General features: G+C 43.2%; 1 protein-coding gene across 1 annotated transcript in view; it reads left to right on the forward strand.

The window, feature by feature from the left end:
• Nucleotides 1–22046, forward strand: part of NYAP2 (neuronal tyrosine-phosphorylated phosphoinositide-3-kinase adaptor 2) — a 129167-nt gene that overhangs the window by 100365 nt on the left and 6756 nt on the right. The window contains exon 5 of the mRNA XM_088669903.1: nt 8761–8864. Coding sequence (XP_088526029.1) covers nt 8761–8864 — 104 coding nt within the window. The remainder of the gene's footprint in view (nt 1–8760; nt 8865–22046) is intronic.

The following is a 22046-nucleotide window of genomic DNA, read 5'->3' on the forward strand; positions in this document are numbered from 1 at the left end:
TTCTTTCTTTTTAAAGTAGACCAGACAAATCCACGCAACGCTCCCTGGCACCTTGCCCCGTTTCCCTCCCAGTAAACAACAGTGACCTAACTAGTTTAGCAGCTGGACCACCCCACCCTGCCAATCTGCTTCAGCAGTTAGAACCAAGACAGCAGAATGAACAAGCACACAGCTCACCTGGTCATAGTCTTCCCCACAATGGCGAGATGTATTGCATTTCTATTTGAATTCTAAAACTTCTTTCTAACTTTGCACGTATACATATACACATAAATCAGTATATGAAATTATTATTATTATTATTATTATTATTATTATTATTATTATTATTATATCAATGTCCTTCCTTGTCCTCTATTTTGTTGGTGAATTTCCTCTTTGTTGGTGTTGTGTAAGTGGACATGCTAAATCCAACTAAGAATGAAGCAGATTGCTTTCCATGTGGAAGCAATTTTAAATTCTAATCTCTCTGTTTTATAGTTCTGGCATATTCCAGCCCAGAGTAAAGCGTACCTAACTCTGGGCTAGAATGTGTTATAATTATAAAGCACAGAGATTAGAATTTAGAATTGCTTGCAGTCTTATCTGTTTCAGGTACAGAGTGTGGTGCTGTTATCCAAAGAAAGGAAAATACAGTGGACGCATTTTGCAACACATGCCTCTAAAGTATGGAGAAGTGATCAAGAGAAAAGTAACATAGCTGTATTATCTACAGTTATCACAAATGGCTGGAGTTTTGAAACTCAAGCAGGCAAAGTGATCTGTTAATGACTTGAGATGGTGAACAAAATGATATAAAGCTGAAACACGGTGGAATTTCTGTAGGCATTTAGACAGCACACCTGAAATGAAATTTGCATCCTTAATTTTGCAAATAAACCCATAGCACAGCTGATCATAGTGGGTTGGGATCAGTATTAAAATTGCCCCTTATTTAGCTAACCCCAGATGTCAAAAGCCAATCAAATCACAATATTTTGCAACACTTCCAGAAAACGTTTCTGTTTTATAACAATCTTTTTTTTATGTGCGTGGATTCAGGGGGGGGGGTGTAATCCCATGTAGACCAGCTTTCGAGACTGTTCTCAGAATCAGATTGTTAAAATGTGTCCTCAAGTGTACATGTGTCGCCGAAGAAGCCGCACTTTTCAAGATCTTGGGTAGCAGTTTGCAGTGTGCTATGGAGACATTGTCCTGTCCACGAGTTACAGGGAGGAAATAAATTGTGGCTCGTTGTTGAGGGGATCCGGTGTAAAGTAATACATTTGCATCTCTCCAGAGCCCCTGCTCCTTACATACAACGAGTGCAAAGTTTACTTCCTATTAGTAAAGGGTAAAGGGGACCCCTGACCATTAGGTCCAGTCGTGACCGACTCTGGAGTTGCGCGCTCATCTCGCATTATTGGCCGAGGGAGCCGGCGTACAGCTTCCAGGTCATGTGGCCAGCATGACAAAGCCGCTTCTGGTGAACCAGAGCAGCACATGGAAACGCCGTTTACCTTCCCGCTGTAGCGGTTCCTATTTATCTACTTGCATTTTGACGTGCTTTCGAACTGCTAGGTTGGCAGGAGCTGGGACCAAGCAACAGGAGCTCACCCCGTCACAGGGATTCGAACCGCCGACCTTCTGATCAGCAAGCCCTAGACTCAGTGGTTTAACCACAGCGCCACCTGGGTCCCGACTTCCTATTAGAGTGTGTAGTTAATGCATACTAGGGTTTCCTTCTTTGGTCACTGTAGTGTGACTGCACTCCTCCCTGGGGGTGGTTCCTTCCATAATTAATTGGAAACTACGGTACAGTAGCTGGAATCTTAGTCTTACCTGCTAACAAGTCTTAGTTGCTCTGCTGAGCTGTTGCTCCGTTGCTGACCAATAAAGGCAACTTTTGAAGTTATCTTAGAATAATAGAATCATAGAGTTGGAAGAGAGCACAAGGGCCACCCAGTCCAACCCCCTGCCAAGCAGGAAACACCATCAAAGCATTCCTGACAGATGGTTGTAAAGCCTCTGCTTAAAGACCTCCAAAGAAGGAGAGAAATTCCACTGTCGAACAACTCCTGCTGGCTTCCTGGTATTAGGGCAGACTCAATGTAAGGTATCTTCACATGGTCAGTATCCTTCTCAAACCTATGGGACACTACAGTGATGCTGGCCCAAGTGCTAGCTTGGCACAGTTGCATGTGGAGCAAAGCTGTAGTAGGAGTTTAGGGGCATGGTCGGAGTGACTGTCAGGCAGGGCTGGTTTACCCATTAAGCAAAACAAGTACATGCCAAGGGCATCGAGGGAAGTGGGGCACCACAGAAATTTTCCATTCCTAGATTTTTAACATTAATGGTCTCCAGTTGCTCAGCTGAGTGTTCATTTTCTCAGTTGAAGTACATATATATATTTTAAAATCCCAACAGAACTATGCAACAAGGAAGGCTGGATGGCTTATCTCTACTAAGCATAGAAGGATATGTGTTGTGTAATATTAGTTTTGAGGATCGGATGACTCTGCAATTTAAAAAAGTAGGAGAAAATTGTTGTTTTTTAGTCGTTTAGTCGTGTCCGACTCTTCGTGGCCCCATGGACCAGAGCATGCCAGGCACTCCTGTCTTCCACTGCCTCCCACAGTTTGGTCAGACTCATGTTCGTAGCTTCGAGAACACTGTCCAACCATCTCGTCCTCTGTCGTCCCCTTCTCCTTGTGGGCCCTCAATCTTTCCCAACATCAGGGTCTTTTCCAGGGAGTCTTCTCTTCTCATGAGATGGCCAAAGTATTGGAGCCTCAGCTTCATGATCTGTCCTTCCAGTGAGCACACAGGGCTGATTTCCTGTGTAGGAGAAAATACCTACCCATAATATATATGAGGGGTAGCTCGGAGCTGTGGCTCAGGGATGGAAACACTGTTCAGCCTCACATTCCCAAAGGTGGATGTGGCCCTAGGAAAAAGTATGAAGAGCAACCCCACAAAAGGAAGATGGCTCTATACACCATCTTCCATCCAGGCCAGCAGGAGGCATGATCACAGCACATGCCCCAACCGGGCAAAAACGCTCAAGGAGGATGTGGAGCAGCGTTGGTGAGAGTATGTGGACTGGGGAGATTCCCAAGGCCTGGACAGAGAGGCCTGAAGGCCTCAGCTTCCTCACTCTTACTTGAGCTGAAGTGCAAGCAGCAATTCTGGCTCTGTGCAGCTCCCCTTGCCTGCTGCATCGGCAGACAGCAGGATCCGTGCAGCTGAGCCGCCTAACAGCTCAGCAGGACCCAGCTGGTTCTGGTGTTGCACAGCGGGACGTAGAGCCTTCACACTGGTCCTCTTGTTATCTTCAGCGTGAAAGCGGAGGGCAGGCGGCCATCCTCCCTTCCAAGTCCCCTTTCATGTGGAGGCACAGCTGTGCATTCCCGCAGCATCAGATCTGGTTCACCTGATCCCCCCTCTTGCCGACTTCCACTTCTGATACTGCGTGGCGCCATTCAATTAGTTTCAATTGCTCCCAGCCTGTGTCATTATAGCCCATGTGCTGGGATGCTGTACCTTTGAAACTAGGCTATTTCCCCTCTGAGTTTGTAAATATTAAGGTGACCTTGGGCGCTGCGTTCGCTGCTGTGTTTCATTGCTATGTGTCATCACCTCGTCTCTTAGATAGTTTCTCAGGGACGTTTCATTTCAGGTCTCTGCTATCAGGAGGCTTTTTAGAGGAATAGCTGTCAGTGATTTTTTTTAAAAAAAAAAAAAACGACGAGAAAGAAACACTGCAGCCACAAAAACATGCCATTGCTGTTTCAGTGGAAAACCACAGGGGGTCGGCAAAATGGGAGGCTTCAAGGAACTCAATTGTGGATGCTTCAAACAGCATTTTCCAGAAGCTTGCTGCCTGCTTGGGATATAAGGCATTTTGCACTGCCACCTACTGCTGCTAAGATGCACTGCGCTCCATTTTAAGATGCTGTCCCACACTGTACTGTTTACTTGCAGTTTTATTTTTCATTTCTTAAACATTGCAAAGTTGGCACTTGGCCAGATCATTTAGAAGTCAGGCGAAAACGATTTGCAAGTAAAACAGTTGTGCGCTTAGTGAAGGTGCTTAGGATTAGAGAGGAATGATGCTAATACATTATTAATCTTAGATATTAAGGTCTAAATGTTGACAAAAAGGATGCTCGAGACATTTGCCTTCGTTCACCTCCATCTAATGCAAGGGGAATAGCAAATTCTGTAGTCTTCTTCTTTTGATTCAGCAGGAGGAAAACCACTTTACTAACTTCCTTTGCCATTTTGCCAGCAAATTAACCAGGGTCTGCTGCCTTTCCTGAAAGAGTCTACCCAGAAATGTGTGATGAGTATACAATTAAAGTCATCATGTCATCTTCTGCAGATTTTATGGCTGATACTCCTGGCCTAGACTTTAGGGCTTATTGGACAAGAATCTGGGTTGAAATCCTCTTCCTCCCACCCCACCCCCACCCCAATGTACAGGGCTGAAATTAGCACCTGGAATCCTTGGGTAGCTGCCAGGTTTCCAGGAGGGCCAACCGCCAGTGCCTACCTTGGGCCCTCCATTTAAAAAAAGAAAGAATCTGGTGCAGCAGTCTGAATAGAGCTGTGTGGCTGAGTCTAGCCCCTGTAGTAATCCCCCACAATGGACCGAACACAGCATCCTTGAGGCATTGTGGGAAATTAAAATGGTGGCTGAGCTCAAGTCGCCTGGGGCTGCTGGTGTTCAGCAGCAGAGCATATGCCCGTGCTGCCCAAGGGGGGGCGCACTCCCAAGGGGGGGCGGGGCACAGAGGGTGCCCTCCCAGGTGTGGGATAGCCGCTCTGGTGCACAGAGTGGTGTGCACACCCTGAAGCCAGGGTGGAGCGGGCCACCGATGGCTGACATTTGGCGCACTGCCCACCCCGACTTCCAAGCCTCCCCCAGCTGTCAAAATAAAAAGGGAAGGGGGGGAATAAAAGCAACACAGATCCACCTTTCCCCATCAGCTCAGGGTAGGCTTGGGAGTTGTGGGCAGGTGCACACCAAATCTCACCCCCCCCAGCAAAGACAGAGAGGGCAACCGGCCCCCACCGAACTCGCTTCCTCCATCCCTGCTTGTGGTGCTGCTCACAGCACTGCCACCTTCCATCATCCGATAAGCCTCAGGTGATCCTAAGCATGGAGGAGGGGGTGCCCCAAACTTTCTGGGTGCCCTGTGACAGTGAGGGGAAGAATGCAAGGCATTGAAGAGTTGTCTCTTTAGTTGCCAGGTGGCACTCCTAACCAGGGGCGGCTACTCCCTCCCGCTGCTGCCCTTCCATCAAAGGCATGCTCACCAGAGTCACGGGGAAGTGGTTTCTGGTGAGATTTCATGCAACTCTCACAAGAACCTGCTAGAAGCCGCTGCCACTGCTTCTCGCTTCCTCAGGGGATTCTGCCGCTTGAGGCAGTTGCGTCAGTCTGCCTCATAGGTGGGCCAGCCCTGTTCCTACTTGGACAGAGATTAGATGTTCTACTGGGAACAAGTGCAAAGTAGTAAAATTATTACTAGGGGCGATATTGGGTTGTTGTTTTTGTTTTTATTAGGTATTTTGTGGTTTTATATCTTGATTTTATTCTAAGAACTGCCCTGAGACCCCCCAGGTAAGGGCAGTATATAAATTCAATTTTAAAAAGTAATAATACTCTGTGCCTTCTTTTAGAGAAAGCCAGTGTGGTGTAGTGGCTAGAGTACTGGAGTAGGACCTGGGAGACCAGGGTTCAAATCCCTGATCAGCCATGAAGCTCACTGGATGACTGTGTCTCATTCACGGTCTCTCAGCCTAACCTACCTCTCAGGGTTGTGATAGATAGATAGATAGATAGATAGATAGATAGATAGATAGATAGATAGATAGATAGATATAGATAGATACATACGTACGTACGTACGTACATACATAGATAGATAGATGATAGATAGAGATATAGAAGAGACCAAGCTATATAGTCATAGAACTGTAAAGTTGGAAGGGACCCCGAGGGAACAGAAACGCTTGCTGTAGTGTTTTGCATTTGTTAATAACTATACTGTAGTGTTTTGCATTTGTTAATAACTATACCTACTCATTGAAACACACACACATAGCTCAGTTGGTTAGAGCATGGTGTTTTATCGTGTTTTATTATTCTGTTGGGAGCCGCCCAGAGTGCCTTGGACAACCCAGTCAGATAGGCAGCATACAAATATTATTATTATTATTATTATTATTATTATTATTATTATTATTATCATTCTGATAACGCCAAGGTTGCAGGTTCAGTCACTGTATGGGAGAGCTACATATTCTTGGACTAGATGATCCTCAGGGTCCCTTCCAATTCTCCAATTCTATATGACATTATTGCATAAAACAATTTAAGATGCAGCATTTGGATCTTGAATGGGAATAAATACAGAGGCATTGTTCACATGAAAGGAAATAGGCTATTTCCTAACTAAGGTGCCAGTAAATAATTTGAATTATTTTAATTTTGTTTTTATTTTCTTACTTGAATTTTTTAAAAAGAAAATAGTTTTTAAAAGGTTATAAATAACAATCACTTTTTGTTTTGAGTCTTAGAATAATGGACATAGGAAGGTGCTGGAGCATTACCAGGAAATTATTAGTACTAGAAAACTGGCAATCAAATCCTTATCTAATACATATCTACTTACTACCCAGGCAATGAGATTTATTCTCAGGTGAGTGTGTATTGAATTGTAGCCTGAAAGCTGCAACAGGCACACCATGCTAGAAATATAAGGCAAGGTAGGTTCTTTAAAAGGAACAACCATTCTCTCTGAGTATGATACATTCCATTCCTTTGATGCCAGATGAAAGTGTTTTTTTGCTACTGAAGATGTGATAATCTTCCATGATGATGTATGTGCCCAACTGAGAAAGCTAGCATTTCCATTTTCTGGAAACAAACAATTCAGAAGCTGTGGTAGACAAGACCTTGCAGTTTTTCACATCAACAAAACTAAAGGCGGCCACGTTGCCTACAAGAAGCAGAGATGTGCCAAACACCCCTACCCTAATGATTCTCCGTTGATTAATGAGAAAGGGAATTGTGTTCAAAAATTATCAAAGGGGAAAGAAAACATGGGTGAAATTTTATTGGATGAGGTGTAGGGTTTATTATCCACTTGCCTTATTTTTGAGGCGGTTGGGGAGCATTTGCGAGTGTCCTTTCGTTCATTCTACAAATAATCTCTCCAGCAGTGTGCTGTCTGCAGCCTTCCTGGATGCCTAAGCATCAATGATAGCCCATGGGGAGAAGTCACGTGGTAACTGCTCCCACAGGGCTTTTTTCAAATCAGGAAGTGAGAGCAACCAGGGAGGCTGCACAGTGCTGGAGAAATGATGATTGAGTTCACCCTCAGTCACTTTACAATGATACAACATGCTCAAAACTATTTGATTGGCTTGGCCCAGATCTTCAATGCCTACTCCCAAAGAGGAGCTGAGGAGGCACTGTGGTCAATCCTTCGCCAATGGACCCAAGAACCATTCAGTTGTATCCCAGCTCAAGCCAGACAGCAAAGAGGTGTTCTGGTGGCACCTCACAAGGGCCTCAAGTGCTGGCCAATAATTCACCTTACCTGCAATTTCCTGCTTGTACTTCCTGCCAGCCATGACGAAAGGCAATCTGCCCAATCACATCCAGAGATGGACTGTGTGGGAAAAGAGGGAACCACATGGCCAATCGCAAAATGGGGGGGGGGCAGACTACTCAGAGCTCCAAAGAAGCAGCTAGTCAAAGCTGACTCTCAGCCTAGAGCAGGCAGGTGGGCTGCCATACTGATCAAATAACTCATAGAGTTCAATGGAAATGACTCATAAAGTTCAATGGAGTAAGCAGAAGACCCAGTAGATCAGTTCATTCACCGATCAGTTCATTCACGAGGTCCACACATTTACTAGTATCTATTCCACCTGTGTCTTTGTATGTTCATAAAATCCAAAAAATCCACATGGGAGCTTGCTACAGCTCCACAGAATCCTTTCACAGAGTCTAGACAAGGATTTCCAGAATATTGGCCTTGTTTCGCCGTCCTGGGCTTCATCAGTTGTACAAGTTCTAAGTAATGCAAATAAATAAAATGTCGTAGTTTCACACATTTTAACAGGAAGAATAATATAAATACTATAAACAACTGCACATACCATATCTGATGTAACAAGATTATGGATCTTATGGTATGGTTGTAGCTGCAGTAAACAGCAACTGTTGCAATGTGGGGTTATATGGACAGACACAGTATTGATTATAGTTACAGGTTGTTGGCAATCCACAGATACAAAATTTTCTTTCTTAAAGTGACCCATATGACCCACCAGAAGTGAAACAAACTTGGTCCATGCTTGTGTGTTTGTTGAGTGTATTTTACGTAACCATAGGTTTGATGTTGTTTTGCAAGTGTGCTCCCCCCTGCACATGATCCCTATTTCCAGAGTCACATGAGGGAGATCAAATCCACTCCCGGCTAAGCACATGTCTGAGCTGTGCTTTGTTGACAGTGGGTTCTGTTCCATAGGCCCTGGTGGTGGAGAATCAAGGGCTTCTTTGCGGCAAATCTCAAAAACAAAAACAAGTTGGGAACCGTTGGAGGGCAGCAAGCTAGACCACGCTGCCAGAATATAGAGAGCAAAAGAGAAACGAGAACATCATAAACCGCTGGCTTTTACAACTATGCTTTTTCATGGCTGTCTGGATTTGGACAAAGGACTCCAGAACTTGATCTCTGACCTGTTTCCTTTCCTTTCCAGAGCCGAAAGCAAGCTGCAGATTAGGACGATCTGCATCCACATCCGGTGTGCCTCCTCCCTCCGTTACTCCTCTCAGGCAAGCCAGCGATCTGCAACCGAGCCAGGTACCATCGTTAGCCAATCGTGAATGACTTCCTGTGATGCAACATGCCAAATTTTCTCACCTCTCTGTGTGTCTGCCATCTGTTGCTGTAAATTGTTCTTCTGTGATTTGGTTTGATTTCTGTTTGTATGCCTGTATATGTGCGTCTCTCTCTCTCTCTCTCTCTCTCTCTCTCTCTCTCTCTCTCTCTCTCTCTCTCTCTCTCTCTCTTATAAGCAAAGAAATTCTACCCTCTCCAGTATCATGTCAAGACTTTCTTTGCTGTTAATTCATTTAAAATCTCTGTTTGTCTCCGCTTCATTCTGTAATATAAATGTGCTGACCTTTCATGCTCTATATACTAGCTGAATGCTGTGAGCGTCTTCTTTTTTTTAGGGAAAAAATGGTCCTGTGGTGTATTTTTTTATCAACAATTTATCAATTTAATTGATGCTGTTTATAACATATATTTCTTTTAAATATTTCATGTACAACTTTTTTTTTACTTTATTTCTCACCAACTTTGTATATACCATTTGAACTTTGACTTCTTGTATTGTAATTATGTGTGCATCTGTTTTGAGCTTGGTGCATGATTAGCAGTCATATAGATTTATCTGTCTGTCTAAACACATACATTGTTCTGTCTATATACATACATTTTAGCGAAGCTGCAAAATATTTTGTTTTCTGCATGGGGCAGCTCATTCTTCATCAGCTCTTGCTTCTATATAATAGTAGTGGGACTATAAAGTAATACCTTGCATTTTTATAAACTGGCAAAAACATTGCAATGAGCTGGGTATATACATCAGGCTTCCTCAACCTCGGCCCTCCAGATGTTTGGGACTACAATACCCATCATCCCTTACCACTGGTCCTGCTAGCTAGGGATCATGGGAGTTGTAGGCCAAAAACATCTGGGGGGCCGAGGTTGAGGAAGCCTGGTATACATGGAAGGAAGTCCCATATATTGTGAATAACGGGGGGGGGGAATGCAATGTGCTCTCTGCAAACCCCCTCACTAATGGGTTTTCCTGTCCGCTAGGTGTTATTGGGCACCAGCCAAGGCCCACACTACTGTTGGAGGCCCATTGCTAATCCCAGAAGCCTCCTGGCCCCACTGCTCCTTCTCCTGGTTTTTACTGCCTGTTTGCTGGACCAGGAGGAGGAGATAAATTAGCATCCTTTGCTTGCTGTGTACGCTGCCTTTGGGTGGTTGGGCCCTGGGGGAAATGGTGACGGAATGGGCCGTAGGAACAGAACCAAGGAGGAGGTGGGTCTGCTGAGGGTATCCTGCTTAAGGTCCCGCCAAGACCCTGAGCCACCACAATCACACAGGCAAGTCACCTAGGGGGGCTGCGCATGTTTGGCTGCCAAGAACAAGAACATCTCAGACAGCTGCACAAATAGAGATGGTTCCAAAGCAGACTTTAGGTGAACTGGAAGAGGAAAGTTGTCCAAAGCAGTTTTTATAAAAACAAACAAACAAAAACATGTATTGTTTCTTCCTTTCTCAAAACATGTTGGGAACTACATCAGTCTGTGCTGCTGACACTTAAGTTCTTGGATTTCCCTCTCCCCCCATAGCTGTTTTGTAATCCTCTCTGTGGTATTGGTGCAGGTTTTACCCTCACTACAATATTGTCTCGAAAATGAACCTTCTTTCTGTCAGCAAATAAGTCAATTCAGTTGGGCTCTAACTGTTAGAGCAGGCATCCCCAAACTGCGGCCCTCCAGATGTTTTGGCCTACAACTCCCATGATCCGTAGCTAACAGGACCAGTGGTCATGGATGATGGGAATTGTAGTCCAAAACATCTGGAGGGCCGAAGTTTGGGGATGCCTGTGTTAGAGTAAGTAAAGGATATCTCTTTTTCTGGGTTAGCAGACAGGGTTTTCTCTCCTTAAGCATATCTACATAGCTCCACCCTGGAAACTTAGCTTACAAATGCAGCAGTAAAAGGTGCTCAGGTGCTGAGATGTCCGAGTGATTGGCACTGCTTCACAGGGCATCTCCCATTTGGATGCTCCATTGTGCTTAAAACAGAAAGCTAGTGCATTAGGCAATAATGCACTAAATATATATATTTAGATTGAGCTGAAAGTTCATCCCATTGAACTTTCAGCTTAGCACTAATTATACCACCTTAGCATTCCGCCACCTATTTTGCTGCATGTTTACACATTAGAGAATAGGATGCAATGTTGAGAAAGTAGGTAGGTAGGTAGGTCAATAGATAGATAAATCGTGTTTAAAAACCACCCAGTTTAAATATTACTACTTACAATATATTACAAAGATTTCACAACTGCAGAGGCAGCAGAGAAGTCAGTAGAATAACCATTCTATGTATATAACTTGAAGAAAGATAAGAAGATATGAATATTTAGCTTTATTAGATGAATGTCGAGATCCTATCAAGTAGTGTTTTACATAAGTGCAAGATTTAAAATATAGAATGACTCGCGCAGCAATCCAAAACATGCAGCATGTTTAGGGTTGAGGAACTGGAGGAACAGGGACTTCACTTAAGTGTTATTAGCGTCTTTTCTCAGACCCAAAGTATGAAGGCAATATTTGAATCCTTCCCCGTGTCTCTTTTGTTTTGCTTCCGTGACGCTAGAATGTTGCAGGAACTCTAAAGAAAGGCCACATTCTGGCCGGATTCTAGCAAAATCTTACCTGGATGGAAGGGAGTCAAAGGAACACAAAGCTCTAGCCATTTGATGGTATCCTACTGTTTGTTTGTACTTCTGAATTTTCAGGCCACTTGGTAAGATTACAGAGCAGTGAAGCCTGGTGCTGTGAGTAATGCCTGTGGATGGGTGGGGCAATGCAGTTTTCTCTGTGCAGATGCCATTTAACTTTGAGGAATAGTGACTATAAGGCTCCATGTGCATGCCTTCATGTAAGTGGGAGATATGCACTAGCCTGACCTCTAAAGACCAGCTCTGTGTGTTGACTAAATGCTTGGGCAGCATCCAACTAACATGTTCCATTAGCTCAAGGACTTCTGCTTGTGCAATGGAACTCGCCCCTCCTCCCACCCAATACCCCCTGAATCTGTTCTAGGTGTTCCCCCATCCCTCCAGGGAAATTTTGGGGATGGCACAGGGTGCACATGGGGGAAACTCTCATCGGCATGAATGGGACTTTCCCCCCAATGCAGAGTTCAGGCACAGAGCGTTGAACCACAGTGTGGGGGTATAATAATCCCTAACCCCAGCAACTAGGATCTTGAGATAGATTCGACCCACAAGCAGCCCCACAGACCTACATATTTTTTAGCATGAGGCAGACCAACAAATGGCACATCGCCTTAAATCAAGGTTCATCAAGTCAGATGGGCACTTGAGGCAACAAATCTCACTTCTTCTTTTAGATGTGAGGTGCTGGTGGGTTTCTTTCTTTTCTTATTTTCGCCAAGTTGTCTGGTTTATTCCCATCAGTGGTTGGTGGCGCAGGATGGAGTCGGGTGGTTCTGGTAGCCTGACTTCCCAATGCCAAGGTTGCCCTTGATTCCCAAGAGGGACCACCCAGGCAAGGTGGCAAGGAGTATCAGATTGACAGCCACTGCACCCAACCCGTGCCATCTTCCCTATTGCTTAACCCCTCCCCATTTTGGCATCTGGAAGTAACCCCAGCCAGCTAAGCTGCACCACTCCTTCTCACCCTGCCTCAATGACTATTACTACGGTACTTTCCTACACCAGTCCTTCATAGTTCTATTTGTAGGTCTGAAAGAACATGTATAAGTAGCAGCTAGGGAGTAGGAGGATCTGTCAATTTTTGTTTTCTTGGTTTCTCATTTTTCCAATCTTAAAATCAGCTCTCCACAATTTGTGGATTTTTCTTCTATAAAACCCTCATGAAAATTTATCAGTACTTTTGTACAAATTTCTCGTGATAAACACATTTTTGTACTGTATGCAGCTTCAACTAATTTTTGCAAGCAATTTCTCTTAATATACTGTAATGCATTTGTGTATTATTTTAAGTATTATGTTCATTTTTATGCACATTTCAGATTTTTTGGTTGGAGAACTGCATTGCAAAATTCAGATAAGTGTGAATTTTGAACGATTGCTGTTTTTCAGCTCTTGTGTTGTTTCAGAAATGGCAAATTTATTAAATCTGACTTTGCATATGAAGTGAATCGAATTTCTCCCTCTTCCCTAGCTATAGGTTTTAATTTTAAGAAGATCTCTAGGGAGGGGTCCAAAAAAGCTGATCTTGCATTGACTGTGAGAATAGTCAGCTTGTGAAATTTGTTCTTTGCTTCTCAGAGTCTTAAAATTAAGCTGGTGCATTTTGGTAATGCTTTATAATGAGCACAGCAAACCAACTACATGTATTTTTCCTTGACAGCATCAAAGTCCAGATTATGTTTGTGACTATGAAATCTGCCCTTGCAGTTTTGTTCCTTGTCTATCCATAATTTCCAGTTTTTACTCTGGAAATGAAATTGCTTGGATGTTTATACTCTTCCATTGCTCTGTGCACTGTAACAGCCACTAGATGGAGCTGGAATCCACACTATTATTTAAGTGAATATCTTGCTTTATTTTTATGAAAGGGAAATGGAGGGAAGTTCCATTTTCCCTGCTATTTTCTGACTGCCATTGGTATATTTGCTAGTGCAATCAGAACAGCTCAGAAAGACGGTCAGGTGATTCACTGAACGACATCAATATTAGATCAAGTCAAAGCAATTCCAGCAAAGGGGAAAGTACAGAAGCATCATGAAAAGTAACAGTTGTCCTGTTGTGGAGGAAGGTGGAAGGAAATGAGTTGAATCAAAACTACTGCTATGATGTTTCCTTGAAGTGAATTGTGCTTCTGAGTATGCATTTCACTACTCCCACCCCGAGGCCTAATATTTATTTTTATTTGCAAATATGGGGTTGTATCCAATGCATTGCTAAGTTTAAATCATTTAGAGGTATACTTGTTCAACTGGCAAATTGCTTTTCACCAGCGGACTATTACCACACAAGAGAATGCATAAGCGGGTTGCTGTCAACCAGGGGTTCCCCAAACTAAGGCCCAGAGGCCGGATGCGGCCCAATCGCCTTCTAAATCCGGCCCGTGGACGGTCTGGGAATCAGCATGTTTTTACATGAGTAGAATGTGTCCTTTTATTTAAGATGCATCTCTGGGTTATTTGTGGGGCATAGGAATTTGTTCATTTCCCCCCAAAAAATATAGTCTGGCCCCCCACAAGGTCTGAGGGACAGTGGACTGGCCCCCTGCTGAAAAAGTTTGCTGACCCCTGCTGTTAACTCTGTTGCAAAATAGATTGCACAACCAGTTGCGCAACGAGTTTCCACTAGGACAACTGTTGTGTTGGATTCCTCCGTTGTGCGGCATTAAAACTCACCTGTCTGCTAGTGCAAGAGTTCTTGTGCTAGCGGACAGAGTGTTAGATACAGCCCATTGCATGGCTCATCACTATTCCCCTTAATCTATGAGTTGCCACAATTCTGAAAGATCCTTAGTCTCCCTTTGCTACTCCAGGAAAGTGTAAAGAAAAAAAGAAAAAAGGAAGAGGGGTCTGTTGGGTGGTCATTATAGCCAGCTTTTGCAGGGATGTTTCTGCAGGAGAAGAGCTCTACAGCAGGATTAGTGGATCCCAGGGTAGAAAATGTGACACAGGACAGCAACTGGACAAAAAAAATAAGAGGTGGAGGAAGAATTGTTGGTTCTTGTATGGAAGGTAGGGGTTAAATATGTGAAGTTTGATGTCTTTAATGGGCAAGAACATATACAAGACACATAGATGATATAGACACTTAGTTTGTGACTCTGCAGTCTTAAAGTTGTTATTTGCCTCGTGTAAAAACCTTTCAAAGATTAAAGGTAAAGATAAAGGGACCCCTGACCATTGGTCCAGTCACGGACGACTCTGGGGTTGCGCCGCTCATCTTGCTTTACTGGCCAAGGGAGCCGGCGTACAGCTTCCGGGTTATGTGGCCAGCTCATGACAAAGCCACTTCTGGCAAACCAGAGCAGCGCATGGAAACACTGTTTACCTTCCCGCCAGAGCGGTATCTATTTACTTGCACTTTGGCGTGCTTTCGAACTGCTAGGTTGGCAGGAGTAGGGACCGAACCCCATCGTGGGGATTCAAACCGCTGACCTTCTTATCAGCAAGCCCTAGGCTCTGTGGTTTAACCCACAATGCCACCTGCGTCCCTCTTTCAAAGCTTAAGAACTGCTTAATTGATGGAACCTAGCCTAGCAAAATCTACCTCTAAAATTTAGCCTCATCTTTCTTTGAAAGATGTACAAAATGTTCCCCAAACCCTATTGGTTTTGATGTTCACAAACTTATGTGGACTTGTTTTTGTACTGTTTGCTGTGTAGGTGGTTATTAACTGAGATTTGTGTTTCTCTTTTTTGGGTGCCCACAAGAGGGAGGTATTGATCTACTTTGTTTTAGAGTGTTTAGTTTTTGTGAAGGATGAAAGTTTTAGCCACCACAATCAAGTGGTCTGATGGAGCCTAGAATTTCTAAATTTTCTGAAAATGAACTGGTGAAACACAGTGACAACTATTTTACTCATTTACACTAGGTAGCATGTTTCATTGGGGTTTATGTAGTCAGACAACTGGTCTAAAATAAAACACATTTCTCATAAGGGTAAGCATGTCAGCACAGATTTCATCAGCCTCCATCCATCCTCCCATTTCCTTCACATACTGAATTGACAGGTTTTTCATTTATTAACATTCATCCTAAATTAATCCAGCACTATTATTGATATTGGGATTGATACTGTACACTTTGCAGGCAAACTGTTGCATCCAGGGTATCTCAGTATTTTTCCTCTTATGGATCGTGCTCTCACAACGCACGAGTAGCATCTCATACCAACTACATTGCCAGAGTTTTCACAGGCAGGGCATCATCTCACTTTTCTTGCATGCTTACTTTTTAATAACCCAACATGGAATCCAAAGCATTGTACTGGATGGTCACCCATCCAGGGACTAACCGAACCAAGACCTGCTTAGCTTTAGCAGGGTGGTGGCCTCATGTGCCCTTAGACTGGACACTGGGACCCACATTTTAAAGGCACTTTAATGGTGGTTTTGCTTATGCCCATGCAAGGTAGCACATCCATTTTCCACCGGTCACTCTTTTTACTATTGCAGCCCTCGCATACTGCTAGAGAGGGTTCCCCAACACTTAGGAGCAGTTTTCAGGAGGTATGGGGTGGGGGCTGCAGTGGATAGAGGAGGATTAGCAAAAACCTGGTAACCAACCCTTCACGAGTGGAAGTGCTTTCCACTAGTGCAAAACTACCATTGGATACAATACCCCATCAGAACACTAATCTATGGAGGGTTTCATAAGCTTGGTATTATCCATAAGCTGGGCCACTGAAACCTAACCATGCAACATTGCTACATCCATATTACAAAGTCCTGAGCTTCATATGGAGTTGCCATCTGCCCTGTTAATATAGAAAGCTAACAGGGAAACTGAACCTTCCCTGAGTATTAGTTAGATACCCGGTGTCACGTTTTGGTCCACATCAAACATTTAAATCATTCTTATGCCACTTTGAACAGCCACGGAGAATCCTGGTTACTGTAGTTTGTTAAGGGTGCAGGGAATTGTAGTTCTGTGGACTAATCACCATTAACCAACTACAGCTCCTAGACTTCCTCGGGGAAGGCCATGGCTGTTAAAGTGGTATAAGAGTGCTGTAATAAGAATGGGAAATTCATGGAAGGAAAGGCAGGCATCAGAGCAAGGGAATAAGTGGTGCTCATTGGAGAAATGTTAAGAACTCTCCCAGGGTCTCCTATAAACCAGTGATGCCCTGGCTTATACACTGAGAAAAAGCTGGAAGCAAATCAGTCCAAATGATCAAATGATCTGAGGGTGCCGTACTTGAGCTTAGATTAGGTATGTATTCAGGAATGAAGAAAGGTTGAAAGATGGAGGTGATGGAAAACAGAGAACCAAATCAAGCCAAATCAAGGATCAGGAATCAGAAGCCAGAGGATAAGAGCCAGAATCCAGAAAGGCAATTTGATAATGACAGGTTAAGGCTAGGCTACAGTAGGGCAGACCTGTAGACTGCAACAGAACAAAGGCAAAACAAATAGGGATAAGGATGGTGCACAGAGACGTCTGTTAAGTCTCTCATCCACAGTCATTTCCCATGCAATCCCAGATGTGTCTATTCAGAAGGAAGCTCTACAGGGTTAAGTGAGGCTTATTCCCATGTAAGCATGTAGAGGATTGTAGCCATAGGTAGCGTTTGAACATGTGGTGCAGGTAAGAGCTTTGAGGAGTGCAGCTGAAAACTGCAGTTCTAAGCTCACTTCTTTGGAAGTACCTGCTATTAAATGAAAGTAAAACAGTTCTTTAAGTAGATGTGTTTAGGATCAGGGTGTTAGTTTTTATACTAGTATACTATAAAAATTTATGCAGATGTAAATGTGTGCAATAAAATATATTATTTCCACCAAAAAGACCTCACAGTCACAACAGCACAGAAGCAGCTGTGAGGCAGTTGTACAGCGACCAACCAAACGTGGTTATTGGTAGACAGACATTTTATCCTTATGGCTTCATTGGTCCACAGGGGCTATCCCATGACAGGATCCTCCAGGGTGATTAGTTTAGGATGCAGGATGTTCCTGACTCAAGCAGTGTTAAGTCCCCAGCCCCTGTTCAGTGGAAGATATTCCAGAGAGGCTTCCTCATTTCAACTAGTGTAACTTTACACTGGCTTAACTTATATTGGCCTGCTTCGTGCTAGTTTCTTGTGCGTAGGACTGCTTCCTGAATTTATTATGGCTTTTGAACCATGTTTTGCTTTTGTCTACTTAGCAAATAAAAATGTAAGTGCTTCGTTCCCTTTTTATAACTGCCTTTCATGTGATACCATTCAAACATCACAGTGAACTTTAGAGGGACTACATGACAGTTGAATGAAATGAAGCTTATGATAATAACAGATATTAATATTACTTGTCAGCCTATGTGTATCTATAGGTTGGTTGTAACTTTATTGTCCAAGATCCTTCATAAGAATTGCTTCGAGGCTCACCTTTTCATGTAATGGAGGGGGAGGGGAGGAAATTCGCTTTCTAAGATCTGGAACCGAAATTATCATTTTAATCAAGTTGAGAAAATAAATGTGGCCAATCAGCAACTGATTGCCCAGTTGCTTTCCTGTGGTTCTTCTGCACCTGCACCTGTTGAAATTCTTGTGCCTTTCTTTTCTCCTTTGGTGCACATTTACGTTTGACTCAGGGCAACAATTTTATAGGGTATTTACTCATAAATGAAAAAGAAAGAAAACAATGATTAAAAGTGGCATGGAACAAAAGTTTATGGCAGCATGGCAGACTGCCTATAGTTTCGCCATTCCCTTGTGAAAGGAAAATAGAGAGCCTATTTATAATGTGCTATAAATAGAATGCCGCCACTTTCATCTAGCACACATTTCTCTTTTATCCACAAACACAGCTTTTTTTGCCTTTCTGATATGTGAATTTGCTGGGTTTCACCCATGCGTCTTCTGTTTAAACTGTGTGTGTGTGTGAGAGAGGGAGACACCACACAGGACACTGTGAACAAAAGTACCATTTTCTTTACCACCATCTCTTTTGTTACATCACAGACCGCTCTAGCCTTGTTGCCATGGTGACCATAATTTCATCAGATTCCCCCTCAAATGTTTGTATAGCCTTATACAGTATATTGCACTTACTGCAACTGTATAGTATCTTGTCTGTATACTGTATGCCCATAAATATGTATATTTATTCACCCATGTATGTATGTATGTATAGTTTGTTTATATATCTGTATATGTACGTGTGTCTCTTCATAGTCTGTCTCTGAAATGTTTGACTTCCTCACAAACATTATATGTCTGCAAGTTATGATGAAGTATGGATGCCAGCACTCACTTTTGATAACTTATAACCTTCATTTTGTCTTGTTAAACAATGGAAATAAAAACTTTGTGTATTTTAAATGAGAATTTTAAAACAGTGGTTACTTTTCTTTTACTTTCAAGCGTGGCCCCTTGGGGTCGGGTGGGGTCATTTGTTTTAGCAGCCTGTGTGGGGATTCTTGTTTCAGGTGTAGGGTGGACAGCTGGAATGATTCCCTCTTAAGAGCAAAAGGTCTCGGCGTATCATATTATGCATGGCATGAACATGGACATCTAGTGCATTTGAAGGTTGGGAAATTCAGGACCAACCAAGAAAGCATTTCTTGGCACAGCACATATTTAAACTATGGTATTCTCTCACCCCAGAGGCAGTGATTGCCACCAACGTTTGCTGGGAAAAGCGGGAGAAGAAAGTGCTCTTGTGCTTGGGTCCTGTTTGTGGGCTTCTCACAGGCCTCTGGTTGGCCACTGTGAGATCAGCATATTAGACTATATCTGCTATTGGCCCAATCCAGCAGGGCACTGCTAATGCTCTCGTGTTTATGTTCAGGAAGTGGAGAGCAACTGTCTGGGTTTGAGAAAGTGGCTTCCCAATGGCGAACAAGCCAGGAATCCTTGAAGGGGGCAAGGCGGAGCAGCAGAAAAACAAGAATCAGTGCTGTGATAATTAGACTGAAGGGGGGGGGGGGGAAGCTGTACCATCTGTAGAGAACTGGCATAGAAACATTAGAGGTGCCTAACTTTAGTCCCTCACTGGGGGAATCTCAGTCTATCACTAGCTGTCTCATTATATCATTGCCCATACATGGACAAAGATGGAAAACTCAGATACAAGAGGGGAACTCATAAAGCATAGGGCTTCTCCACAGGGTATTGCATTTAGCCATCATTTCCTTCTCCTATCCTTAGGCACCACAGAGGGGAGCCTAAACACCATTCCCACACCTGGGTATTTCGGTCTTTGCTCAACTAGTTTTGGTTGTTTAGTTAAGCAGCGAGGGGTGTTACTCTTAAGTTCTCTTCTAACAAATAATGAAGGTCCCAGCCTTGTAGTTATATTCTTAGTTTTACATTCATTTCTTTTGCAAGGTTCATAATTACATGCTAGTTACCATGGGCTATAGGCACTGATATGTGTTTCAGATAATTAAAAGCAGACTCAATAAGCTATATCACGGTGTGACTTCTTGCAGCCAATAAGAATGGGCATTAAATAGTATTAATAGCATTGAGTTAGGCTTCCTAGGGTTAGGCATTCTTGTTAAAATCAAAATTGTAAACAAATGAAACATTTCTAACCCTGATCTTTGCTAAATTAAAGTTCACCCTGAGATATTTTCTGTTTCATAGGGCTGATGTTGGTAAATCACACATTGTTAAATTTGGCTTAATGTACAAAGGCGTGTGGTTTGTAATATTTACCTTGGCCTCTTTGGATTTCCTTCATTCTGTTAGAATATGATATGTGCCTCTTTTCTTCTTCTTGCAACTGGGGTAATTAGAGATTTTTGTGCAGATGAGGCCAAGTTGGTCTACGACCCCCAACTCTCAATAATTTTATCTATGTCTGTAACCATGTCCCACTGTAACCCCACCCAAATTGAAAACATGGCAGCAGTGAGTAGCCCAAAGTCTCAATGAAAAGAATCCCAGACGTACTAGGTGTCAAAAATCTCATCATCTCAAAGTCAATATTTCCGACTTCATTTTAGCATGCCTGTCATGAAAAAAAGAAAGAAATTGGGTGGATTGTGCTAAGATTGTTGATCATATTCACCGAGTAAAAATGTATTTAAGGTGATGGAATCTATCACAGTTCTCAACACGATCGTTTTCACAGTCCCTGGTTAGGTAAATAATACATGGAAACTAGCTGTTGCCCTCCAGCTCATAATATGTTTCCATAGTGATGTTTGGCTCTGAGTACCACTCCACAGCCCCACTTTAACATCCTATTCCCCACACTGGACACCTGCCACAAAGAGGCTCCAGATGAAATCTTGGCCAGCCTCCCTCCTGTTCTTACTGGACATACAGATGATCAGTAACACCAGACTTTACATTGGGCACATAAGTGCTTTGCTGGATTACATCCTCTATTAGGAACTGTCTGTGCTAACATAAGGCATATTTACTTTTTAAGGGTAATAACTTCCATTCAATTAGTGTTAATTTTGTTATTTATCTTTGGGGACTTGGTCCAGCTGGATTGCTCTAACTGAACAATAAATTACGGCAGCCTCGTGTACCTTCTTTCTGGAAGGACAACACATTTTCACAAAAAGAGGCGGTGGATGGTTGTTCTACAATAGTAATTTTTGATTGCCAAACTCAAAATCCCTCTTTTGTGCAAGACCTTCCCTCTGCAGATTAACTTTTTATTCTTCATCTTCAGAAACTCAGTTGTAGCCTGTAGTTTATGGGGTTAGGAAGGAAGTAGCTTAGAAGGGTGGATTCTGGAAACCAACAACAACAAAATGAGTTGAGGGTATGTTCCACTAGAAGTTCTTGGGAGTCCAATCTGATCCAAATCTCTCTCAGGTTAACGAGATACATTCTAGTGACTTAAAAGGAATTTTAATCAAGCCTTAAGTGTTGAAGGACACAGTCACTAGGGTAGGAAATTCTACACTGGACAGTGCTTGGACTACTGTGTGTGCTCAAGTTCACAAAGTGCTTCAGAATCCTGCCCTGCTCAGGTGGTCACAACAAAGCACTGATAATTGCTTGGGGGAGAAGAGCAGGGTTGTGTGTACTTGTCCTGCCCCCACCATCACAGCCCACCCAAGGGCTATCAATGGGTTGAGGGCATATTGCAGCAGGGCAGCCTACTGAATACATGTTGACTCTTCCCAATGACTGTATGTTTTAATAAAAAAATGAATGTTAAAAAATTCCACTGCTGTTCTTTTTAGCGCAAGAAATAAGCACTATGCCAACAGAACATTAGTTCCATGTTGGAAAATACAGCTGACCTGTGAAGATAACTTCCAGATCCATTGTCTGGTCCTCCCCTGTTCCATGAGTCGCTTCACAGCATAACTTGCGGAACTCCAAATGCCAAGAATTATCTCCTCTTATTTTGTTCTGACAGAAGATGAAAATACTCCCATTTACTTCATTGTGCAGGAGGGAACTGAATTTACTGGCAGTGACTTACCTTGAGTCATGCTGCCTGCTGCTCTGTGACTCACTTCGATGTTAAGGATTTGTCACCTGAGGAGTGGGGAGAATCTTTCCTTTTTGCTTAATCCTGCATCCTTTTCAGATGTGGG

Source organism: Zootoca vivipara, chromosome 5 (assembly GCF_965207765.1).
Source record: "Zootoca vivipara chromosome 5, rZooViv2.hap1.1, whole genome shotgun sequence".
In the NCBI taxonomy this organism is placed as follows: domain Eukaryota; kingdom Metazoa; phylum Chordata; class Lepidosauria; order Squamata; family Lacertidae; genus Zootoca; species Zootoca vivipara.